At 38.5% G+C, this 27,494-nt stretch overlaps 1 protein-coding gene across 2 annotated transcripts in view; it reads right to left on the reverse strand.

Moving 5' to 3' along the window:
• Positions 1–27,023, reverse strand: part of CDH17 (cadherin 17) — a 66,228-nt gene extending 39,205 nt beyond the window's left edge. Inside the window, exons 1-6 of one of the 2 annotated variants that reach the window (XM_077167213.1) lie at positions 26,908–27,018; positions 21,574–21,659; positions 19,300–19,352; positions 15,523–15,593; positions 10,049–10,147; positions 809–943 (exon numbers count right to left, since the gene is read on the reverse strand). In XM_077167213.1, the coding sequence (XP_077023328.1) occupies positions 809–943; positions 10,049–10,147; positions 15,523–15,570 (282 nt within the window). In that variant the 5' untranslated portion in view covers positions 15,571–15,593; positions 19,300–19,352; positions 21,574–21,659; positions 26,908–27,018. Of the gene's footprint in view, positions 1–808; positions 944–10,048; positions 10,148–15,522; positions 15,594–19,299; positions 19,353–21,573; positions 21,660–26,907 lie in introns of both variants that reach the window. The other variant, XM_077167212.1, reaches the window with a different exon arrangement.
• Positions 27,024–27,494: the final 471 nt, after the last annotated feature.

A 27,494-nucleotide genomic window follows, 5' to 3' on the forward strand; every position in this document is an offset into this window, starting at 1 on the left:
TGGGTCCAGAGTTCCTGCAACAGCCACAAGCAAAGTATCAGAGAAGCACTGGCCTGGTTTTGATGCAGTTATCTGAGCATTGGCATACTTAGATGAATAATTCTATTGGAGAGCTTGGCAATGGAAACTGGATTGCTTTGGTCAAAAAAGCTAAGGAAGGGGTACCTTTGCCCTACCCCTCTGTAGTTGGTCAAAATGGACATCTGGGGCTTGCAAGCAGGCCATCAATGCTGGGAGAGCTGTAACAGGATCCCATGTGTGGTAGTTAGATTCAGTGGTCAACTTGGCCAGGTGCACATGCCTAGTTCTGGTGCTGCAGACATGAGCCAATGGTATGTGAACCTCATCTGTTGCTGATTATATCTGCAGTCAGCTAGGTGCTGCAATGAATGACATTTGCCTTAATTGGCTGGTGCTTAAATGAGAGAGCTCAATGTCGCACAGCCCAAGCAGCTCAGCATACCTCGTCTCAGCACTCGCAGCTCAGCCTAGGCCCTTGGAGATGAAGAAAGAAATCACCCTGGGGTACGTTGTTAGAACCCAGAGGCCTGGAAAGAAGGCCAGCAGAGACTATCCTGTGCCTTCCCACGTAAGAAAGAACCTCCGTGGAAAGTTAGCTGTCTTTCCTCAGAAGAATCAACAAAATAAATCCCCTTTTATTAAAAGCCAATCTATCTCTGGTGTGTTGCATTCCGGCAGCTAGCAAACTAGAACACCATGCAAGGGATGGAGGTGCCAATGACACTTCTGAGGCAAAGGGGTGCTCAGAGAGGTTGGAGTTAAACCCCTTTGTTTGGTCTCAACATACCTGGAGTTTGTGAACAGCTCTTGTTTCCCTGTCCAGGGGTTTAGTGTGATACAGTAATCCCTCTGGTTGTATCTGAAAGATGCCATCTGTCTCCCCAGTTAGTGTGAAATTTACAGCAGGAGGATTGGCCTTAAACTGGGAAAAAAAACAAAAAAATGGATTAAGCCATAAGTAAAAACAAAATAAGTAGAATTTGCAGTAAGTCACTGATTAGAAGTAAAGTTTCTATTTGTACAAAGAAATCCTCTGCTTTTAGTGATACATCTAAAGGTTTGCTTTCAAATTAACTATTTAACTTTCAAAATACATTTTCCTCAAGATATAATACACATACTATAAATCAATACATTCACAAAAGTTAATTGATGCTTTAACTTTGTAGCTGGGGTTGGATGAAATTTTCTGGAAATAACAGAAAGCAATGGCAATACCAGCTTCTAAGAAACATTGAAAAGGGCAGTTTTATTGCTAGGATGAAAAGATGTCATTTAATACTTCTAAACAGTGTGACAAAGACAAAGAGACATTTTAATTTAAGTAAAACAATTTAAAAGTAGATTCAACTTGAAAAGATATTACACGATAGTCTCAATTACTTTTTCAAAAGTGAAGAAAATATCAGCGATTGTTTATTGGAAAACTATAGCACTTCTAAGATCGCAAGAATAGGCAGTTCACACCAAACTAGGCAAATATACATATGATTCAACCTCATTAATAATAATAAAAATAAATGCAACATATGCATAATGACATTCTCACTAAGGGCTGGAGAGTATCATGAGGAGAAAGAATATTTGTGGAAAAAATAGTTAAAACTTCCCAAATTTGATGAAAGACATTAATCTATATATTCAAGAAGCTCAATGATTTCTAAGAAGGATAAACTCAAAGAGTTTCAAACTTACACACATCTTAATTAAATATGCAAAAGATAACGACAAAGGGAGAATCTTGAAACCAGCAAGAAAGAAGCAAGCCATCACATGTAGGGGATTATTATAACATTAATAGCCAATTTGTTATCAGAAACCTTGGAGGGCAGAAAGCACTGTGAGATCATACTGAAAGTGCTAAAAGAAAAATAATTCTATATCCAACAAAACTATCCTTTAAAAATGAAGGTGAAATTAAACTACACCAATATCAGACAAAATATATTTACAGGCAAAATTAGTTATTAGATGAGCTGAGACTCAGCATCAAGGGATTGAGAAAAACCCTAGAATGAGCTGAGACTCAGCATCAAGGGATTGAGAAAACCTTCTCGACCAAAAGGGGGAAGAGTGAAATGAGACAAAGTATCAATGGCTGAGAGATTCTAGAGTCCAGAAGTTATTCTGGAGGTTATTCTTACGCATTGAATAGACATCACCTTGTTATTCAAGATGTAATGGAGAGGCCGGAGGGAACTGCCTGAAAGTGTAGAGCTGTGTTCCAATAGCCATGTTTCTTGATGATGATTGAATAATGATATAGCTTTCACAATGTGACTGCGTGATTGTGAAAGCCTTGTGTCTGATGCTCCTTTTATCTACCTTGTCAATAGATGAGTAGAATATATGGAATAAGCATAAATAATAGGGGGAACAAATGTTGAAATAAATTTAGTTTGAAATGCTAGTGATCAGTGAAAGGGAGGGGTAAGGGGTATGGTATGTATAAATTTTTTTCTGTTTTCATTTTATTTTTTTTTCTGAATAGATGCAAATGTTCCAAGAAATGATCATGATGATGAATATGCAACTATGATGATATTATGAATTACTGACTATATATGTAGAACAGAATGATCAAAATAGGAATGTTTGTGTTTGTTATGTGTTTTTTGGTATTTAAAAAAATAAAAAAATAATTAATTAGAGACAAAAAAGGACATTCCATAATGATAAAAGGGTCAATTCATGAAGAAACGTTAACAATTATTTGTATATAGTCGATCCTCATTATGCATGGTTCCCATATTTGCTAATTCTCCAGCTACTTACTAAAATTTATTTGTAATTCCAAAATCAATACTTGTGATGCTTTTACAGTCATTGGCAGACATGCACAGAGCAGCAAAAAATTTGAATTGCCTGACATGCTCCTAGCCACAGTCAAAGAAGGCAATTCTTTGCCTTCTTGTTTCAGTTCTCATGCTATAAAAAAGGATCCTTTTCATGGTAAATTTAGAGTCACGTTTTCCCCCACTTTTGTGCTTTTTGTTAGTGATTTCACTGTTTACACTATTATTGGCCATGAGTTTGATGTTAATAAATGCTATTGGCCATGAGTTGATGTTAATAAATGATGTCAATAAATGATTGAAATCATGCACGTTTGTTCTCTGAACACAGTGGGATAGAATTAGAATTCAATAACAAAGAAATTTGGGAAATTTCAAAAGTATGTGAAAATTAGAAAGTACCATCTACAATAACAAATTTTAGGAGTCAAAGAAGAAATAAAAAGGGAAATTATAAAATACTGCATTAGTTTGTTAAGCTGCTGGAAAGCAATATACCAGAAATGGAATGCTTTTAAAAAGGAAATTTAAGAAGTTGCAAGTTTATAGTTTTATGCCTATAAATATATCCTAACTAAGGCGTCCAGAGAAAGATACCTTGGCTCAAGGAAGGGTAATCTGAGAAGGCATGTGGCTGGTATCTGCTAGTGCTTGTTCCCCATTTCACTACTTCCAGCTACTTATGCCAGTGATTTCCTCTGTAAGCATTTGTGGGCATTCAGTTAGCTGCTCCGGTGCAAAACTTTGGGTTTCATCTCTCAGCTTAGCATCCACTGGAATCAGAGCTTTCTTCTCTTAAGATTCTGGCTATTTCTGTGAGTCCTTGCTTAGCACCCAGGTTATTTCTATCTCAATCTCCAAATGCCTACATCGGCTGTCAGCTTGAAGCAACTGTTCTCCAAGTCCTGGATCTGCTTTGAGGTTTCTTAAAAATGTTTCTGTTTTTAAAGAATTACAATAAATTAATGAAGAGCAATGTTGACTAGGCAGAGTCACAACTCCATCTAATCAAAAAGTCACACACAAAATTGGGCATGGCTATCTCCATGGAGAAAACTGAATCAAAAGTTTCTGTCCTGCAGTATTGGATCAGGATTAAAAGAAATGGCTGCCCCCACAAGATCGGATCAGATTAAAACATGGCTTTTCTGGGGCATATAATAGCTTCAAAACAGCACAAACACTTTAAGATTAATGAAAATGAAAGCACATACCAAATTTATGGGATGCAGCTATGTTAGTACTTAGAGGGAAACTTATAAGTGCCAAGATTTCAAAAAGAAGAAAAATCTCAAATTAATAACTTGATCTTCTATCATAGAATATTAGAAAAAAGAAGAATAAACTAAGCCCAAAGTTAGGAGAAATAACGAAACAGTAAAGATGAGTGTGAAATAAATGAAACAGAAAAGCAAAAGAGAAAATCAAAGAAACTAAAAGTCGAATAAAAACTGAAAACCTCCAATTACACTAACCAAGAAAAAAAATTACTCAAATTACTATGGTTGGGAATGAAAGAGGTGATATTACCACCAACCTTACATAAATAAAAAGGATTAAAGGCAAAACTATGAATAACTGTAAGCCAACAAATTAGATAACATAGAGCAAATGGACAAATTCCTAGAAAGACACAAAACTGACTCAAGAAGAAATAGACCTATAACAAGTAAAGAGATTAAGTTGGTAAACAAACAAAAAATTCCCACAAAGTAGAACCCAGGACCAGATGGCGTCACTGATGAATTCTACAAAATGTTCAAAGAAGAATGAATATGAATCCTTCTCAAACTTTTCTAAAAACTGGAAAAGGATAAGACATTCCCCAACTCATTCTTTGAGACCAGTATTACCTTGATACCAAAGCCAGACAAAGACATCATAAAAAAAGAAAACTACAGAACATGTCCCTTGTGAATTTAGATACAAAAAATCCTTTTAAAATACCAGCAAACTCAATCCAGCAACATAAAAAGGATTAAACACCATCACCAAGTGGGATTGATTGCAGAATGCCAGGTTGGTTCAACATATGAAAATCAATTAATTTAATTCACCATATTAATAGAACAAAGGACAAAAACACATATCATCTCAATATGATATGGAAAAAGATAGAAGAAGCATTTGAGAAATAAAAAATCCTTTCATGATAAAACACTCAACAAACTAGGAATAGAAGGGAAATTCCTCAGACTGAAAAAGGGCATCTATGAAAAACCAACAGATAACATGCTACTTAATGGTGAAAGACTGAAGTTTAATCTAAGATCGGGAATAAGACAAGGAAGTCTGTTCTTGCCTCTTCTACTCAACATTATACTAGAGGTTTGATCTGGGACAATTAGGCAAGAAAAAGAAATCAAAGGCTTCCCAACCAGAAAGCTGGCATGATCTTAAAAACAGAATATCCTAGGGGAACACAAAATACAATTAGAGTTAATAATGAGTTCAGTAAGGTTGTAGGATACAATTTTATTTTCATATATTAACAATGAATAATACAAAAATAAAATTAGGAAAACAATTCTATTTACAATAGCATCAAAAAGAATAAAATACTTAGGAATAGGGTGCAAGGGTAGTTGAGTGGCAGAATTCTCGCCTGCCATGTGGTAGACCCAGGTTTGATTCCCTGCCTATGCACTTCACAAGAACAAACAAACAAAAATAAGCAAAAATTCAACAAATGGTGCTGCAATAATGGGATACTCACATGGAAAAAGAATGAAATATGACCCCACCACACAGCATACAATAAAAAAATACTTAAGAATAAATTTAACCAAAGAAGTACAAGACTTGTACACTGAAAACTACAAACACCATTAAAATAAATTAGAGAAGACCTAAAAAAATGGAAAGATGTTCCATGCTCATGGATTAGAAAATTTAATATTGTTAAGATGGGAAGGCTCCCCAAATTGGCCTATTGTTTCAATACAATCCCTTCAAATTCCAGATGCTTTTTTGTTTGTTTGTTTGTTTTTTGCAGAATTGACAAGCTAATCATAAAATACATATAGAAATGAGCATCGAATAACCAAAAAAAATCTTGAGAAAGGGATAAAGTTCAGGAACTCACACTCTTGATTTCAAAACTTAACACAAAGCTACAATAATGAAAACAACAGTTGCATACAGATAGAGTCTTAAGACAATGGAGTCAAACTGAGATTCCAGGAATAAATTCTTACATTTATGGTCAATTAATTTTTGACAAGGGTGTCAAGACAATTCAATGGGAAAAAATAGTCTTTTCAACAATGGTATGGAGCCAACTGCAAACCTGCATCAAAAGAATGTATTTGGACCCTTATCACAGACTTCTATCTCATAGCATAAGCAAGATAGATAAAAGAGCTAGAACTAACTGTAATGCTCTTAGAAGAAAACATAGGAATACATCTTGATGACCTTGGATTAGGCAGGGGTTCTTAGATATGACATAAAAAACACAAGCAACAAAAGAAAATAGATCAATGGGACTTCATCAAAACTGAAAACTTTGTGCATCAAAGACCCTATTAAGAAAATGAAAAGACAACCCACAGAATGGGAGAACATATTTGAAATCACGTATCTGATAAGACTTGTATTCAGAATATCTAAAGAAAATTTACAACTCAATAATAAAAAGACAACACAGCTAAAAATGGCAAATGATTTGAATAGACATTTACCAAAGAAAATATACAAATAGTCAATACACATATGAAAATCATTAGGGAGATGCAAATTAAGTGCACAGAGATATCACTTCACACCCACTAGTTGGTTATAATCCAAAAGACAGTTAATCTCAAGGGTTAGTGAGGATCTGGAGACATTGGAACCCTTGTACCTTGCTGGTGAGAATGTAAAGTGGTGAAGTCGCTGTGGAAAATAATTTGGCAGTTCCTTAAAGAGGTAAAGATAGAGTTACCATATGACCCAGCAATTTCACTCCTAGGCATATACCCAAGAGAAATTAAAACATATGTCCACACAAAAACTTGTACACAAATGTTCATAGCAGCGTTATTCATAATAACCAAAGAGTGAAATCAACCTAAATGTTTACCAATTGACGAATGGATAGACAAAATGTGGTATATCTATACAGTGGAAAATTAATTCAGCCATTAAAAAGAATGAAATACTGATACATGCTACAAAACAGCTGAATCTTGAAATCACTACGCTAAATGAAAGAAGCAAGACACAAAAGGCACATATTGTATGATTCCATTTGCATGAAATATCTAGTCTAGGCAAATCCATAGAGGCAGCAAGTAGATTAGCGGTTGCCAGGAGCTGGGGTGGGAGGAGGGGAATGGAGAGTGACTGCTAATGGGGATGGGATTTCTTTTGGGTTTAATGAAAATATTCTAGAATTAGATAGCGGAGATAGCTGTGCAACTTTGTGAAGATACTAAAAACCTTTACCATATTTAGAACTGTACTTTTTTAAAAGGTAAATTTTATGGTAGGTGAATTATAACTCAATTTCAAAAAATGGATAAAGAAAAAAGCCTGTCTCAGATTTGTATCATACTGTTTACTGTCCAGAAATCCTAAAGCATAGTGAGTTGGATCTGGTTGAATATCTGTCAGTGAAAGAAGTCCACACGGCTCCTTAGTTCAGTTAGTTGGAGGATATGTTAGTAAGCCAAAGATCAGTGTCATGGGCTAACAAGCCTTCTTTGTGCCTCCCTAACTCCAGGCAAGGGTATCTCAAGTGGTGCCAGGATGAGAGGATCTGTACATTTCCTCCCCACCACTGCAGTAAAGAACTCAAAGCACATCTTGCCAAACTGGTTCACTACATCAACTCTACATAAAAAGACATGGTGAGATGAGGTATTGGCTTCAGAAGTTGGGAGACATTTGTTTTAGATTCAGCTCTGCTGTTAGTCTCATTAAGCCTCAGTTTCCCCTTGTGTTAAATAAGAGGTTGGTACCAAAAGTCTCTAAGGTCCTTTCTAGCACTAAGATTCTATGAATCTAGGAAGGAAATCCCCTCCATCTCCTGCTCACTGCCCTCCTTTACATACACCTGCACAGATAAACATTCAGCCACAACTGGTCTATCATTTCCCACCAAGAAGGAATGCACCTTGTGGTGTGGCTGATGGGGAAAAAAAAGAAGAAAAGAAATGAAGCAGCCCAGGGAATGATTCTTATTAGCTGGGATCCTTGAAGGCTCAGGAACAGTCCTTATCAAGCAGTTTCTAGTTCTGCAATGATTCTAAGTTGAAAAGCTTATAAATTGGGGAATGCTTCTATGTATAGTCCTAAATGCAGTAACTAGAAAAAGAACCAATCCTCTCCGAACCCCTATTCTATTCTGCCTACAAGTTTCCTCACACAGAGGTCACAGAGACGGCACACCATCAGGACCACAGATGTGTTTTGTTTCGCTTTTATGATTTTTTTTTTCTTAAACTGTGTCAATATTTTAAAATCAGGAAATTTTACAAACATCAAGATTTCTGGCTTTTCTTGAAAAATCATAGTACCTAGCAACATTGTACCCAAATTCTGACCTGTGAAAACTGTCTGGAACTGAATTGGGCCTGTGCCCTTTTGATGTGCTCTTCAGATTGCCACAGTCCCCAATACTCCCTGTTGTCCCATATGTTGAAGACAAATATGCCATATGCTGAAGACTTTTAATTTCATTATTGGCAGGGTTTTTTTTTTTCATACCTGTCCTTTTGCTGTTGTTTTCATATCCCCAGATAGCTCCATTCATCACTTGCCTGCCCCCTCCATGTGGTCACTGTCTCCTAGACATCCAATGCCCCACAGATAACATCAAACTCAATAAGCCTAAAATGTATTCATTAGCTTTTCCATTAACTTTTATTACAATAAATCTTCCTCTCATCCCCTCCCTGGCCCTTTCCCCTTTGTCTTAGCAGAGGGAGGAGGCAGGAGCAGAAGGTTGGATGAGGAGATTTAGGGACAAAACACACACCTGGGCTGGGGAAAAAATGGCCTAAAGGAAATAATACAAATCCACAAAAGAGGTGACCTCTGGGGGAAGAGGAAGTGGGAGGACTAAGGGGGCAAAAAGAAAAAGGCTCACATTTTTCCTTGTAATATTTTATCTCTTTTATAATTGAAAAATGAGAAGCAAAAATGACTAAACATTTTCTTTCTGCATGGTAGTTATATATGTGTTTTATTACATGTCCTTTTTTTTTTTTAACTTATTTTTTTTTAAAGGGAAAATAAACTGAAGACATAAGCAACAGGAGAATGATAGGTTCCTGGACATCCTGCTCCACTGACGCCCAATACTGTAAGGTACCATCTCCCTCTCTCATGCACACACACACACACACACACACACACACACACACATACACACACACACCACTCTCCCGAAGCCCCCAGCTCCTTCTGCTGGGTTGGACAGAGAGACCCATGGGCACGCTGCTGGCTCACACTCTGGGACCCCTTTGCATTAATCCGGGTTCCAAATGAGAGAAAGGGCAATAAGAGAGCTTTCAGCCTCTCCTCTGTGGTCAGAAACCATCCAGCAGAACAAGCACTGGGCAGTTCCAGGAAGGCATCCCCCTCCGGAGGCAGTGTAGCAGCTGAGCAAAGCAGCCTCCAAGCGCTCAGGAGCAGGGACACCCCTGCGAGCAGTTTTGGTGTGTGTGTAATAGGTTTTTCTCCCTCTCTGTTGCTTTTCTGGGATTATTTCAGTGACCTTTATAGCAGAAGTCCCTCACCCCACATGCAGGTCACCCCTCAATCCTGGTGCTTCTCAAGTGATGTCACCAAGCCAGATGACTGCCCCCCAGCATGCTGTGGGCAACCAGCAGGCTTGGGTCTGAAGTGGCAGCTTGGTCAGCCAGAGAGGCCATTCCAGCACCAACTCCCGAGAGTCTGCATCTTCAAATGCTCCAGACAGGGAGCACTCTGGACAGACAGCCAGGCGGTCAGGCAGCTGTTCCCATCTCCAGAGGACCGTTCCCCCTTCACCCTATGGGGAAGGCACGGCCCCCAGCAACAAGCTCCCTGCTGGGGGAATGAGAACCCTCCTCCCCTCCCAGAAGACAACCGAGGCAGTCCTGAGCCCGGATGTCCCATCTCTCCCTGAACTTACCTTCTGAACTCATTCTTGATAACAGGATTTGTCATGCCTCTTATTTCCTGTTCTACATCAGATAAGGGAGTAAAAGTCCACTGAGAGAGCAGGGCAAAAGAAGACAGCAGTGTTCAAGGGTAGCCAGTACCTGGAATATAATTTGTTTCTCTTCTTGGCCTTCAAAAACAAAGAACGTCATGGCTTTCAGGGGCCCACTAAACTTCCCGTCCTGGCCATTTCCAGTTATCTGTTAAAAGGGAAAGGAAAGAGAGAAAATGAGCATCACCACCTATTATGAGTGGTTGGGTGCCACTTGCTGATTTTACTAGGGCTTCCAGGACCAGTATATGAAACATAGGATTCTACCCTGGCTCAAAATAATTCACAATCTGGTCAACATGGGTAGACACAGGCCTCACGTTTGCGGAGGCTCAGTCATGGGCTTTGCTACCAGGTTTGCATGGCTTTTCTCTTTTAATCCTCTGAGCAACAGCCCTGGGGGAGAGTATTAGCATCTCCATGTACAAAAGAGGTTCAGCAAGGTTTAAGCTCTTCCCACTCAGTAAAACGCTTATGTGGTTGCCGGGCAGGGCCACCCCGGGAGCTAAAGTCAGAGCTCTTCCCCCAAAGCCATGCATGAGCCTTCTGACTTCGCAGGGTCTTATGCCACCTTCTTAAAACACCTTCCTCTTCTCTGTTATTTTACAGTGGAAATTAATGGCAGGTCCCCAGTGCTTGGGAGTTCACAGTCGCCTCAAGGACAATGGAATTTATAGGGAAAACAACAATGAAGAATACATAGATGTACTTCAGTGCAGCAGCACATTGTTACATGGTAAATTTGGCTGATTTATGTCAAATCTGAATCTGAAATTGAACTGCAATTTGAAGAAAAGCTTACTATTCTAACATTCTATCTATACCCATTTGGAAAAAAAAAAAAAGGCTCAAAATGTTTACCTCAACCATCAGTCCCAAAAAGTCTCTAAAATCCAAAGACCCTAAACTCAAAAGCATTATTAGATTTCCATTATTTATGCAATATTAGAGAGATTGTCTTTCTGCTTATCAGGAATATTTTGGACTCTATTTAGACTGTGTGCCTGTGGCTGCCTTTTGGGGTCATTTGATAACTACCACCTGCTGCATTAAACCTTCATTTTCTCTCCCCCACCGCACCCCCTCTTACCATCCCTCACGTCTCCACACCCCACCAAGGAGTTCCCTGTCAAAGGACTTCGCACTCGCCACTCCCTCTCCTTGGCATGTTTTCCCTACTCTTCAGACAATACCAGTTTATTCTCAGCTCACATCACCTCATCAGAAATTTGTTCCCTGATCCCTCTATCTAAATATTCTCTCCCTCCGGGCTTTATTAGTTTCCCTCACAGCATTAATTACAATTTGTATTTATTTTAATTTTTTAACTTGCCTTTTGTCATTATATTCCACTGTGAGCATTAGGGTTTAATCTTTCCTGTTTCCAGTTTACAGAAAATATCTGGCACATGCAAGATACCCAATATATTATATTTGTGGCATAAAATAAGGTATCATACACTGTGAGCCATAGATTGTATATTCCAGATGGTTTTATGGTATGTGAATATATCTCAATAAGTTGCATTAATAAATAAGGTATTATGAAAGGTATTTCTTTTTCATTAGTTTCAAAGCAGCCTTTCCATATTATTAATGTATTGTTGAATTCAAATATTATATATACTATTAGTCAAGTTTTGTGTATTTATACAGTATATATTTACATATTCACTGGTCATATTCAACACACTTAATGGATGCCCAACTAATAAGAATGAATACCAGCTTTAAATCTCACAATTGGCTGCACATCAACTCTGTATATACACTCATAGTAAAGAAAATCATGAAGGTTATACAACGAGATATTAATGTTGGTTTTCTCTGGCTGATGGGATCACAGAAATTTTTAACTTTTTTTTTTTTACTTATTTGTAGATTTTCTATAATGACATCATATTAATTAATAATACACATTTTCAATAAACTTTAAACACTACCTCTATAAAGTTTCAAAGGATTCCCAAAGTTTGAGGGCTGTGAGATTAGGTCTTCCCCCCGCTCTGAGAGCTGTCACAGCCCTATGGATTGGTTTTCCCAAGCCATCACTAACCCCTTCTCCCTTCCTGCTCCAATCCACAGAGGCCAGGAAGCCAAGCCATCTTTTTCCTGAGCTCTCATGCAGCTAGAGGGGTGGCCAAGTGACCCCGTTCTGCTTCATGAAATAGAAGGGGAGTTCTGTTGGGGTGTGCTGGTCAATCTTTTGCTTTCCTAATGAAAAAAGAATACATTTGGCTGACACTGCCCGTCCCTTTTCTCCCATTTTCCTTGCTCTGACAATGGATCTCATGTCTGGAGCTGGGCAGCCATCATGAAACGACAAGGGGATAAACCAGTTTAATAGGTGGTGGAGAAAAAGAGCTAGAAGGAGCCCAAGTCTCTGATAACATCACAGAGCTGCTCAACCTGCTCAGAATTACCCACTTCAGGCTTCCTGCTATTTGAAAGAAACAAATCCCTATTTATTTAAGATGCTCTAAGTCAGACTTTCTGTTACTTGTAACAAAAAATATTCTTAACTGGTATGATAATTTTATAGACTTTGAGCCTTTCTCCTTATTTCTAAGTGTGTCATCCCCTGACACCTCTACCTCCCTTCTGCTAACTTTTCCACATCCTCTCCAGCTCCATTAGCTCTTCAGGAAGGCATGGCATCAGAACAGGGGGCAGATATCCGGGTGTTCTATGGATAACTCAAAAGGAAGGCAGTGCTTTCTGTAGGATTACTGCTTAACAGCAAACTGCCTTGGTCAACTTCCCACTGCATCAGCCTTTAGGTTTGTCACACCAGTGATGGCATCCAGAGAAAAACTACAGTAGTCAGGCAAACCTCATGAACAAGCCTGCCTTTCCCCTATACAGTCAAGCCAGCTCACCCATTGGGAAAAGAAGATGACTGGAGCACTGTGTCTCAGTTGCAGGGTACAAAGTTGAATTCTCATATCAGGGCAACAAATCTCTCTTCCTGCCTATTAACATGACTACATGAGCTATAAAGATTTCAAAATGCACGTGTATACTCTGAGTCATCAAGACATACTGCCAGACTAGGAAGAATTTTTGGAGGAAACTTGCAAAAGGACAAGAGAATGGGTTTATGCAAGAGTTGGATAAAATACAACCATCTCTTCACACAAGTGGCAAAAGGAAGGGAAGAGAATGGAACTGACATGTATAAGCGTCTCCTTGTTGCAGCTACAGGGACTAGACCCTGCACATACCTCATTTCTTCTGATCCTCACAACAGTACCATCAGGAAACTATCTCTGGAGAAGACCCAAGCAGAGGCCAAGTCCTCACAGATAGTGCGACAGTGGCACTGGCGCCAGGTCAGTTGGGCCTCGAAGCCCCACCTCTTGAGCACATCCCTACACTGCCTGCAGGTCAGCAGAGGACTAGACAATTGCCAGGTCTGCCTGTCTGATAGCAGCCCTCACTATACTTCCAGCAAGAGCTGTTTGCCTTGATTATGTAGTATTTACACCAAGCACTTCTTCCTCCTTGTCCTTGTGAAGTCCCAGGCAAAGCTCTGAAGTCGGTGGTTTCTCCTTGGCTTCCCCTGCCTCCCTATTCAGCAACTTTTGCATCCCCTGGATTGTTCCCTTATTTGCCCACTTGTGCTCTCTCCAGTGTCCATGCAAACTATTCGTGCTCTGTTTCCAGCCCCTGTATGAAAACCAGCTCCCAGGAAAGAATAAGAAAGCCACTACCCTATGGAATAAATGACTGTCAATCATTTAAAATTACTGCAGCTGAATAAAACCTTATGCTGAAGGTAATAAGCTCTAAATATACATCCAGTCTTCAGGGGAGTGGATTTGGGAGTAGGGGTAGTTAGAGGCAGAAGAGAGAATTGGCTCCATAGTGATGCATCTGAAGTCCCACCATACAGCTAGCAACCTCCCTGATCTTTACCCATAGATAGCTCGGCTTGGGGCTCAGCTCCTGGCCAAGGCACTTGCTGCAGGCAATGGGTTTCTTATCCTAGGTAGAAACCCCACTGGAGGTGAAAGTAGGGAGAAGGAAAACTTATTTTCACCTTTCATTCTGGAAGAAAAATTAATGTCCCCTTCTTAAATGAGAAACAAATGAGCCCACTAATGTCAAAATATTATGATAGAATCTTCTCTCTGTCTCAGATCTAATTGCTGTTTCTGTATATATGTCCATAATCATGTATTTAATATCTAACTCATTCCCAGCACTTTGCTGGTGCTGAGGCTGCAAAGATGTCTGAAATATAGTCCCTTCCTCATGAGGTCAGGATCTATGTGAATGTAGATATTAAGTGTTTAAAATGCTGTAGTAATACCTAACATTTACCAAGTAGTTAGACTGGGCCATTTATGAAGAGCTTTATAAATGTATTATCTCATTTAACTGCCACAACAGCTCATGAGGTAAGTACTGTTATTAGCTCCATTTCAAAGGGCAGAAAACTGAGGTTCAAAATTTAAGTTAACTCACCCAAGTTCCTATCAGTGGTAAGTGGCAGTGCCAGCTTGAACCCAAGTCTTACTTCACCACCACCCTGTGATAATGTAGATCACAAAGGACATCTGAGAGGGTTGAAGAGGAGAGCTCTGACCCTTTGGTCTTTGAGGACCCACACTGCTTCTAAGGTTTGAACTGCAGACTTTCACCACTAAGAGGAAGGCTCTAGCTGTTTTTCAAGTTTGGTTCTACTCCACTCAGCACATATTCTGAACTGGGTACACTCTAGGAGCACTCCTAGGACTTGACATCAGTGTTAATATTTTTGGTTCTTAGAAGAAAGAAGCAAGATTTGAGATGGGAGGATCTAGCAGCTTCTTTCTAAAACGAAAGAAGATGCTTCTCCAGTCTTGCTTCACAATACCACAGTTTTTTTTGCCAACTCTATAACTTTTATGGGCCTCAGAGCCTTGTGAGTAAAAAAATGGGGTTGACATCCTACTATCTACCCAACGTTGAGCTCTGGGTCTCTCCAGATTTCCTCCAGCCTGTCAGCTGATGGTGCCAACTCAATAAAAAGCTAAAGATGGAGCCAACCAGAAAACTCCAAATCAAAAAATCAAACCATACATGGAAAGAAAAGTACACAGCAAAGCAGGGTTGAAAAATAATAAGATGCTTTTTTTAATGCTTCAGTGATAACTTTTTATGGTCAAATTTTTTTTTTTAATTGTCAGCCTTAAGGGACATAGACAAACACGTGTCAGTCTACTTTTCTTTCCAGATTCCCTGAGCTATAAGTGAAGATCCAGACTTGAAAAACTAGATTTGTTTTAAATCTTGCCCATTAAGTGGCTTTTAAGAACTGAGTAGAAAGTACCGTTCCTAGTTCTGGCTGAATTGTAGCATTTAATCTAAAACACTACATCAGGGCAAACCATCAAACTATTTGTCCTTCCTGTTCACTGATTTAATTTTTATGGGCTTTTTTTAAAAATTAATGATAACTTTTGTTTCCCTGGTATGGTATAGTAGGATGGCAGAAAATATTACAGTAAAAAAGAGAGGATCATCCTCTTCTCTTACCAAATAAAGTGTAAGGAAAAACAGGGAGTGAAGATAGGCTTGGGGCATCGTGTTTTTCTTTATTCAAACTCCTGTGAATAAACCAGAAATAAAGTGATTAGTTATCAGTTTGTTGAAATCACATACTTCCTACAAGAAAGGAAAATAGTACAATTTCCAGTTATGAATCCAGGATTACAGGAAAGTCCAGCCTCTCTTCTGTATGGAACATGCCAGTCTTTCAGAAGCTTCAAAATATCTCATCCACAGTGACACACAAGTCAACATCCTCAAATAGCAATTCCATTTCTTTAAATACTTCACCTAGATACAGTTCTCTTCATTTAAGGGATTTAAGAGACAGACAATAAATCATTTCACTCTTTTATGGATGATGTGCTGGAAAAGCCATGTTTTAACCCTGATCTAATCTTGTGGGGCCAGACAGTGTTAAGGTGGGAAAATTTTATTGGTTGTTTCCATGGAGATGTAACTCCACCCATTCAAGGTGGGTCTTGATTAGTTTACTAGAGTCCTTTAAAAGGGAAAACATTTTGGAAAAATCTCAGATGCAGACACTTAGAGAACAGTTGCTTCAGAGCTGACAGAGACATGGATGTTTGGAGATGCTTGGGGTGCCCACAGAGAGAGCAGATGCCTAGACACAGACAGAGTCCAGCAGACATTACCATGTGCCTTCCCATGAGATGCTAAGCAAGCCAGAACCCAGAGTTGTGTCCTAAGGGAGCTAAGTGAAGGCCCAGAGACACTCAGAGAGGAAACCACTGGCATCAGAAGCTGGACTCAATGGTAGCAGGAACAAGGACCAGCAGATACCAGCCTCATGCCTTCCATGTGACAGACATCATCCTTTCTTGAGTCAAGGTATCTTTCACTGGATGCCTTAGCTTGGACATTTTTATAGCCTTACAACTTTAAACTTGCAACCTAACAAATTTTTTATTCCCAGTGCCTGTCCATGGGAGAAAAAAAAATTCCCTTGATAAAAGCTGTTCCGTTTCTAGTATATTGCATTCCAACAGCATTAACAAACCCATTAAAACAGCTGGGTAAGATATGTTTTGATACATGCCAGCATAACTAGATACTAAAATGTTAGTGTTTTTGACTCACAAAACAAATACATGGGAAAGAACCCAAGAATTTTCACAATCTTTCATTGAAAAACCTCACCATTTGCCTCTTTGGTCTTCTAAACATTGTCATCCCCCTACGTAATATACTCAAGAAAAAAAAAGTTCTTATTATTCCAGAAGGAACCAAACAAGAACTCAAACTCTGCCTTTTACTCTTCTGTTCACTACTTTTTCTCCCCTTTCCTCCTTGTAGCTTCACTTTTCCCAGAAAGCATAACTTCCACCCGAGATACATGGTGACTAACTGATTTTAAGGTCTGAGATAAATTTTTCACGTGGCCTGTAAAGCAGGGGTACCATTATCATAATATTGGACCACAAGAAGGAAAAAAATCAGGGGAATGAAAAATGCATTCATTTCATTATAATTCCAATCATGTCAGTGACCTTAGTTTTCTTCTTCATGTTTTTCTTTATTTTTTAAGTTTTCCTACATTGAACATATATCAATAATATAATCAGCATGTAAATGGTTATTAAAATTTTAAACATTCCAAAGATTTAGACCCTGAAATTTTTAAGTGCCTTTCATTCGGATAGCTTACATTTAAACTTTAGAAAGGTAAAAGTGCTATCTTGTTTTAAACTCACAAATGCCCTGGGAGATAAAGAAAGAGATAAGCCTTTATTAAGCATCACTTATGTGCTAGATCTGCAGAGGTACCTTTGAAACCAGACACGGCATGGGCTGAGCGTGAGCTCTGAGCCACACAACCTGAATTGGAATCCCACTCTGCTTTTTACTAGCTCTGTGGTCATGTACCCCTTAATCTCTCTGTGTCTCAGTTTCCACAACCAGAAAATCCATAGCAGTTGCTCACTAATAAAGGTATGCTCTTATGATTTTTCTCATAAACAAGATTAGTTAGGCATATTAGTCCCTTTCTACGGATGAGGAAATTGAGGTTCAAAGTTAAGCATCAAAGTTAAGCAATACGCCTAAGACACACAGCCATTAGGTAACATAGCCAAAAATCTCTTTTTACTCTTCCTAATATATCTTACATAGTGCAATATCTATATGGATACAGATGTAGATGTAGACATAAACATAGCTGTAATAAAAATGATAAACATTTTTACACATTTATGTATATATATTTTATACATCATATACAAATTAAGCAACTTGCCCCAAAGGTTCCACAGCTATTTTAAAGAATCACTAAGAGTAGAAGGCTTCAGGACCCTTAGATGTATACATTTCTTGAATATTTAAAAACTAGCTTTTGCAACAGAATTAATTTGGTTGATGCATCCAAACACCATTTTATGTTAAGCACAAAAAATGAAATTTTTCTACTGCCGTAACTGCTTATTCAGTTTGGAATTTTTACATCCTTCAATTGAAATATAAATGTCAACGAGTATGGAAACACATAGAAAGTGGTAACAATCCCAGGTAGAGTATTTTGCAAGAGGAAATGCAGACAAATGACTAAATTGGTGTTCTTAAGTCTAGCTAGTTTTTTTTTTTTTAATATTAGCAACATGCACATGAACAGTTATCAACCGATATTCACCAAACAGAAGGAAAAATACAGACAATAATGACCCATTTGAGGATCTTTTTCCTCAAACTCCTCAGCATTCAAGATCTTTCAAATCCTGTTCCCAACCTACTCTTCCACCTTATCTCCCGTTCCCTTCCCACACCCCATAATGCTGCTGTGCCCAGACAGACTTTGAGCTTTCCTACTACAGGTTTATGGTCTCCCCACCTGGCACAAGGCCTAGCCCGAGTAAATGGACAATCAATATTTGCTTAATTTAGTTGGACTGAGATTGTCCCTCCTCCCCTCCACTTTTACTATTCATATCCTATCTTCTAGCTCAGACTTATTCATTTCTTTAAAAGCATTGAATTAAGTTTCTGAGGTATGCCAGACACAGTGCTAAGCACTGAGATACCAAAATCAGGGGCAAGGGCTCTGCCCTCATGGGGCTAGGATATAAATCCCACTCCTCCATAAAGTCTTTCCTGACTTCCAGCCAGAAATATCTTCCTCTCAAAGCCCGCTGTACCTCTCTAGGTACATTTGAATGACATGTTCCTGCCCCACATTTTATCTTTTTAACATCTATTTGCCTAGCTGTGACTCTCCTTCCACTAGAAAATAAAATCCTCCAGGGCATAGACCTTATTTTTAAGTTCTTATTTTTTATTGTCATATCTCTTCATACTATGCTTTGCATATATGAAGCCTTCTTAGATATTTGTTAAATTCTAAAACATTTGCGATTGTCTGACATTGACATAATATTACTTGGTCTCATCTATAAGAGCTTTCAGAATAAATATGGAATGTTAAAGAAAATTAATTTGAAGTTAAAGATTTACTTTGATGCAAAGAAATGAATTTTCATTATTGACCAAAAGGGTTGCTTCTCTAACAGATTTCTGCTCTGTAAATAGTGCTGGGTTTTTTTTTAATTTAATTTTTTTTTTATTTTGATGCATAATCTGGGAATCAACCCCGAATCTCCAGCATGATTGAACCTGGGTGTCCCACAGGTCTGCTCTGTAAGTAAGTTAAGAACTGGTGAAATATATCATCTCTTCTTGAACTGGTTTCTTTTTAGCATTTTTAATCTCCCAGAAAAAGATAAACTGAATGAAAGAAAAGCAAAGAATAAATACCTTATTTATTTTTAGTCAGATGCAGGTCACCGTCTGGGGTGTTTTAATGGAATCTAAAAAGTAGAAACAGAAATACACTTATCCTTTATTTTGTCATTTATCTTTAGTCTTACCCCTTGCAGAAACAGAAATGATTCCTTCCACTCCTATGCCTAGAATTCCACAGTTTATTTGAGAACAAATTTCACATGCTATGCTGTTCTTAGGAGTGACCGTGAAATTAGACTGTGCGGTTTGAATCCTGCCTGCTACTTTTATTCGCTGTGAGACCAGGACTGCACTTTGCTCATCTGTAAAGCAGGGATAATGGTATCTACCCATGAGAGTTATGGCATTCAATGAGTTAACATTTCGAAAAAATCTTTGTCAAATAAAAAATTCACATTGCTCAAGTTTTCTTATATGAACTTTAAACACAAACCTTTGGGACATTTCCTTTCACAATCCCCAGCTTTCTGCAGCCCTGTTAATAAGAACATTCAATGAACTGCCTCCAAAGACACATCTCCCACAGCCACATGAAGCAGCAAGGAAAAGCCTTCATCTGAATGAGTCAAGGCAAACCATACCACGCCCGGCCCGCCAGCAGGCTTTTGGTCTTGGTCATATTTCCCCTTTATATGAACACAATTCCATTAACAAGCATCATGTCTGATCATAATGAAACCCGAGGAAATCATATCATCCAGTTCCTCACAAATATTTGGAAAAGAATTAGCATAGATTTCCAGACAATCCGGGGATGTTTTATCTGAACAACCTCAATAGTAGAGCCAGCCATCTGCTTGGTATTTCTGCTATTTATCAGGATTTCCCTCAGGTGCAAGGACTAAATTCAAACAGTGTCCATGGTGACCATCTGAGAAGCCAAATATATCCTTAGATCACAGGTCAAAGGTTATGAAAAAAAAAAGGCGGGGGAGGGTGACTTGAAAGGAAACCTCAGTCCCAAAAACGGGGGTTGAACCTCACCCAGTGGACATCACCAGTGCCACTCCCCTTGACCATGGAGACCAGGCTGCAAAGTCCTTGCTGTCTAGATGGGACGCCCTCGTTTCATTCACCGCAGCCCAGAAAACACTGAGATCCCGCCATCTCTGAACCTGTGTCCAGCCAGGACAACCACACAAAGGCAGCTAACACATACTGAAAACATAATTTTGCCATTCATGGTGCTGAGACCTTTATATGAATTACCTAATTGATTTCTTGTAAGAACCTAGGAAATAGATACTATTATTATAACCTATATCCTAAAGATTAAAAAAAAAAAGGTGAAGAGACTTCCCCAAGGTCACAATGCTTGGCTAATTTCTTAAAAGTTTCTCTTAACCCATAACATGAGCTAGTAAAACACAAGTATCACTTAATCAATTTTACAACCTTGCAAAAATTTAAAAAAAGTGTTTTCATTCTGTATCTGTTCTTTCTCCAGAGGCTAAAATGACCCTCATTTCCCAGAGGAAAAGGATGTGTCAGCCTAGGTTTAATGCCTTCAGTGCATATATTTCTGTCTTATCTCTTCTGTCCCTTTCATTTCCCCTCTGACCTTCAGCTTCCCATCTTTTAATCAAGCCAGTGAAATCTGATTTTGACTGTGTAAAGAGCTGCCAACCCACAACAGAGGTGGGCCCGGATGGAACTTTATTCTGTAATTTTACAGGCAATACCCAAGGCACCCCATGGGCCACCTCAAAGGTTGATTGATTCTCCTGCTGGGCTCCCATGTCTCCAAGATTCTTTAAGAGATTTTTAGACATTCTTGTCATTTCTCCATTTGTCTGAATAAGGACAGGAATCCCTGGGTCCCATGTCTCCAAACCTGCAAGTAACTCGACATACAAACCTTTATTTCCCCCCCTTTTAAAATGAAGGATGGGCAAATCTTAAGTCCATCATTTCTTATCCTTTTTGGGAAAAAAAATGCATTTAGGTCTTTGAATTAAGTACAAAATAATTCACTCAGTGCTAAGATGAAAACTTCATCTCCAAACAACCAAGTAGGCCCAGAAGCAAACTACAAAATCAGTTTTAAAATAACATAGACATTGGGGGTGCCAGGGTAGTTCAGCGGTAGAATTCTCAGCTGCCATGTGGGAGATCCAGGTTCGATTCCCTGGCCCAAGGACTTCCCCTCACCAAAAAAAAAAAAAAAAAATTCAATCAACAAATGGTGCCACAAATAATGGAATAGGCTCACGGAAATAGAATAAAATGTGACCCCCACCATAGATAATTCAAAAAATAATAATAACATAGGTGTTGTTCTCTTACCATAATTACATGAAATCTTGAATAGGGAGTGAGATCTTATTGGTTTATACAGGTTAATGTGATGTCCTGATACATCCCAAAGTAACCTGGTCAGAAAATTAAAAAAAAAAAAAAAAAAAATTGCAAAGTCCCCTGAGAGACAAGGGGGAAATGTGGATATATTAAACTTTCCCACCTGGAGAATTCCTGATGTTACACAAGCATTAGGAACTACCAATTTACTAGGCCAAGTCCTCAATCTCGGGGCTTGCCTTACTCCTACAAAGGAGAAGCTAAGCCTACTTATAATTAAACGTAAGAGGCACTCCAAGAGAATCTCTTTTATTGCTCATATATGGCCTCTCTCTCTAAGCCAACTCTTCAGGGAAACTCATTGCCCTCTTACCCACGTGGGTCAGGACTCCCAGGGATGTAAAACTCCCTAGAAAATGTGGGACATGACTCCCAAGGATGAGTCTGGACCTGGCATCATGGTTTTGAGAAAGCCTTCTTGACCAAAAGGGGAAGAGAAATTAAGCAAAATAACGTTTCAGTGCCTGAAAGATTTCAAATAAAGTCAATAAGTCATTCTGAAGGTTATTCTTAAGAACTATATAGATATCCCTATTTAGTTTTAGTGTATTAGAATAGCTAGAGGAAAATACCTGAAACTGTTGAACTGTAATCCACAAGCCTTGATTCTTAAAGATGATTGTGTAACAATAGAGCTTCTACAGTGGGACTGTGTGATTGTGAACATCTTGTGACAGACACTCCCTTTATCTAGTATATGGACAGATGAGTAAGAAAATAAAAACAATAAATAAATAACAGAGGGCAGGATAAGCGATACGGGATGTTCTAGGTATTCTTTTTTATTTTTATTCTTATTGTTATGTTTGTTTGAGTAATGAAAATGTTCAAAAATTGATTGTGGTGATGAATGCACAACTATATGATGGTACTGTGAACCACTGATTGTACACTCTGGATATTATATGGTATGTGAATATATCTCAATAAAACTGCATTAAAAGGGAGTGCACAGTGGTTCAGTAGTAGAATGCTTGCCTGCCATGCAGGAGACCCGGGTTTGATTCTTGGCCCATGTACCCCAAACCCCAAAGAAAATTGCATTAAAAAAATAATAACATAGGTGCTTTGGGCAGGAAAGGATATGACTAGAAATCATAAAACCAGCACACCCAAATTGCACCTAATATCTTGGATACTGTATATTTTCGTATGCATTGTACATTGCTAACTCTACCATAATTGTAAAGAAGGCCTGATACAAACAAGGATCAGATTAAAAGCTGATTCACACTACTGTTCCTTTAGTAAGGTTCAGATAAACCACGTCGTCTTTTTTGTCTAGCTCAAAAATCGCTGGCACCAATGATATCACTTAAGGTTTAGAAAATCACAAGAGAATCTAATTAATTTGCACTCTTGACAAATTAGGGACCCAATAAAAGTGGCCATTAATAAGCTAAAACAAATAGGCAGGCATAAAATTAAGGCTGCTGCCTCACACTTCAAACTGTTTACTCCATTGAGGAGAGGAATAGGCAAGATTGGAAATTTTGATTTTAGTTTTGAGAGGAAGGGAACAAGGCAGGGAAAAGTGGATGGGGGGGTGGGGGCCAAAGGTGCACACACACACACACTGTAAACACTTCTGTTTTCGCTCACTAAACCCAGCAAATGAAAATATGGATTTACACATATGCAAAATTGGGGGTGATTATTTCTTTTATTAATAGGCTCATGGTAGAATGGATGGGCTCATGGTAGAAAGATGGCTCCTTTGGGGTACTTGCAATGTTTCAACTGTGTATATTGATTTAAATACAAATTATTAGCATACTTATTCTTATGGGAAAAAATAAGTTCTAAAGAATATTTTGAGAAATTTGCTTATAGTCATTTCTTGTTGGCTTTTGTTCCACCCAGCACACCCCCAGAGTGAGCAAAGAAAGGGTTAGCTGGGGAGAAGTGCCCCCTCCACTTCTGTAGGACCTGTCAGCCCTGAACGGACAAGTAGCACCAAGGGGTCAAGGGAAGCTATCAGCATGGGGACAACAGGCAGTTACCCTGTTTCAGTGCTTCCCTGATGTCTTAAGCAGATAAGCAGTGAGGACTTCAGCCCTGAATTCCCTGAGGTGTGCAGGTTTACAGTATGGGAATCCCAGGAGGGAAGCTGGGAAAAGACATTTCTTCTTCCATATCTAGCAGAACAATATTACAAAAGTCTTCCCAGTCCTAAAGAGGAACATGGGAATCACGAATTCTCTTAAAAGTGGCTTAAATATTTTTGCAACAAGTTTCTTCACGTATCATACAATAATTCTTCATTCTTTTGCCATGCATGGATGTGTAGTCTGCCAAGATAATGAAATAATGTATTCCAGCCCTAGAAAACCAGAATGAGGTAAGTCTAACTCAGATCACATAGCATAGGATTTAGACACTTAAGGATTAAAAGAAAAAAAAAATGCTGCAATACTACTTTACTTATAAAATGACCCTCAGGCAAGGATTCTAAGAATCCTTAGAAATTTTGCCATCATGCTCAAGTATGGCAGGTCACCCTTCTGAACCCTGTAACTAAATCCTAACCGACAACTGGGATGGGTAGGAGTGTAAGGGGACAATGGATTTAATTTAGTCTTGATTGAAGGTACTGTGCCACTAAAAAATCTGACTCATGAGCTAGTTTCTAATAATTGAAACTTTTTAGAAAAATAGCTAACATCTGCTGAATGCTGACTAGGTAAAGCACCATGGACATGCTATTTCATGGAACCATCATAACAATCCCATAAAGCGAGTCCTGTTCTCATCCTCTGGGGCAGCGAACTCAACTAGAGAGGCCAAGGAATGGCATTGGTCTAAGTGCAGAAAGCGGGACCTCTAGGCTGGATGACCTCCAATAAGGAAGATGTCTTCATCGTTATTTTAAACATTCTCAAAGAGGACAAATCTATTATTTTAATTTCTTATTGTCCCTTACTTGAGAAGTACAAGTCCTAATGATTTTTAAAAATTAAAATATGGTAAGAGATTATTGATTCACAATTTCGTGGATGAGACACCCCAATATGTCAGACTTACAGAATATTGTAAGAGAAATCAAGTTTTCTTTCTTTTTTTTTTTTTTTATACATGGGCAGACACCGGGAATCGAACCCGGGTCCTTGGGCATGGCAGGCAAGCACTCTTACCTACTGAGCCACCGTGGCCCACCCTCAAGTTTTCTTTGAGCCACATACACAACAACCAAATATAGCTAAATTTGTTACTTTATTGAACAATCAACTTAAATATAATTAATATCTCAACTGCTGGATGAATATCTGTTTTTGTCAAAATAATATTTCTTCTACTTAAGTAAGTATTCCTGTTTGTTCTCATAAGTAACAAATAGGTAGAAAGATATTTCCTAGTAAAATTCAGTATTTCTTTCCTTGTTAAAATAATCAGTGAGCAGGATAAAGAACAACCAACCCCATTCCAAATCCAACACCAGTGATGTCTGAACTAATGCAGATGAATAAATCTATAAATTTCTGCCCCTGTAAAACTGCACTGGTACAAGCATTTATTTGTGAACTTTTGGAGAAAGAAGCATGGCCATCCCTGCTTTTCCTTTTCAGAGTCTTTTCTCAGCACAGAAGAAAAGTGAGGATGTATTCTCTTTTTCCAAAAGTGTTTTTGGCAACAGAACAAGAGTCTGCTGGTGCCAGCATATAATTCAACTTTTGTAAGAGAAGGGAGGAAGTACCAGAAATACAACCTTTCCCTTGAATAACGATGACTTCTCTCAGTGGTTACTTTAGAGTTTCAAAGGATGCCATGCTCACACCCAACACGAAAACTTGACTGTGAAACATTAGAGAGGATTTCCAATGCTTCTTATATGAAAGACAAAGCCCAATAGTTTTATCATTCTCATTTTACAGTGCTGAATTCTACTTTCTTACCATAAAATTAGTTGGTTTTCTGCACAATAGATGTAATTATTATGACATTACTATGTTGTTGTCATTTTCTAGAGAATGAAACAAAACTTCCTAGTTTGACCTGAGTCAACCTCCTGAATTTTCTCATGGAGAAAGAGATCTAACGTTGAGTGTCTGCACTGCACCAAGCAATGTACTACCTTCTTTATGTGCTTATCTAACTTACTTCTTACAACTACCTTGTTAGACAAGTATCATTGTCTAATAGATGAGAAAATTAAGAAGTGAAGAGTTTAAGCAATCTGCTTAGTGTCCACCCAGTGGTAAATGATGAAACTGACCTACTCCATCTGCCCAACCCAAAGCTTCTCTCCAGTACACACCCTCCCTCAGTAAAGGACTCATGTTTCCTGGTGAGAGCTGACTGTCATCATTTTCCTGTCATCTAAATATGTGCTTTCTTCTTCTTTCAAACTATACCTCACTTGCTATATAATTTTTTTAGAAGAAATAAAGAAAGGAAAATATCAGAGACTGCACTGCCCTTCCAATCTCCTGTCCTGTATCCCCCATCACAGAAGGCAATTTTCCCCAGAAAGTCACCAGTAATAAAGAAAAAACCAAGATGGGGGCAAAGATCTAGTTTAAAGAGACCAGATCTTTAAAGACACCAATGAAGCTGTCCATGACTTATCTAAAGATGACCACGCATTAGCAAATGGAACATCTACCAAGGACAAAAGAAGTACCTGGTGCAACCAACACACACATCAAGCCTCTTCTTTTCCTTAGAAAGGAAGGCAAAGTGAATGGAGGTCTGACTCTGCTTTCAATTCTTATTCTAGTATTTTTTAAAAAGGGTTCTTTCCTCCTATGCACTTCCCCTTTCTTGTTTGTATCTCAGACAGCACTTTTTAAGTCCCAAGAATCCTAAATTGATTCTTGTTTTCTGAGAAGTAGATAGAATTCCCAGTTTTTGAAGACCACATTTGGGAGATGACATACTTTCTGAAAATTAGATCTCAACTAGCTGGAACCTCAGAGCATCTTAAGGCTAGGCACTTTAAAATATTAATTGCAAAGAATGGATCTAATATTTGTTTAAACATCAGAGAAATCAATCTTTCCTTTAAACCTATTACCACACTTCATTCAACTGAAGCCACTCATCAAATACGGACTAATGAAGTCAAACTGCAAGAAATAAATTGCGCCCTGTGTGCACAACTTACCACACCAGGAATAAACTGCCCTTCCCAGCAATTTAACATAGTACTCTTCAAAGAAAAACTTCTCCGGCAACTTCTTAAGCAACCCCCCATTCCACCATATATTTTCCCATTGTTGAAGAAAAGTATTATCGACACAATTAAGACATGTCAAGTCTTACCTTCCTGTAAGTAAATAAAATAGTTGTTCAAAGTTATTTTTTTTCATTCGGTTGCTGAGCCTTTTGCTGGGTGTCTTGTAGGGCTCAGTCTCACTGCCCTGCTCTGCTTCCCGGGCCTCTCCCTCCACCTTCTGTCAAACATTAACCAAGGGCATTTTTATTGATTTTCAGTAACCATCAGAAGCCATAAAAGGTATCATTACATTCACTCCCAAGGAAGAAATGCGTCTCTATCAAAAGAAATTAATTCATATCTAATACATCGCAAAACACGTTTCTTTTTTAATTTTTTGATGTAGGGAAGTAAACTAGAGGACAAGGGAAAGTTAAATCGGAAAAATTTCTGTGTATTCAAAGATCTCTACACTGTGAGTTCTATGACATCAAAGATAGAGCTCTATTCATATTTTGCAGCCCCAACATTTCACATAGTATCTGCACAGAAGACACAATTGACAAATATTTGTGTAGATTCCATTTCAAATACAAAAGACAGGGCACAGAGCACCAAGTCTGAGCAATGACGCAGTGCATTGATAACGAGGAGAGACATTGTAAAATGACTCAGAGGCACAACCTGGCTGCAC

Source organism: Tamandua tetradactyla, chromosome 6 (assembly GCF_023851605.1).
Source record: "Tamandua tetradactyla isolate mTamTet1 chromosome 6, mTamTet1.pri, whole genome shotgun sequence".
NCBI lineage: Eukaryota > Metazoa > Chordata > Mammalia > Pilosa > Myrmecophagidae > Tamandua > Tamandua tetradactyla.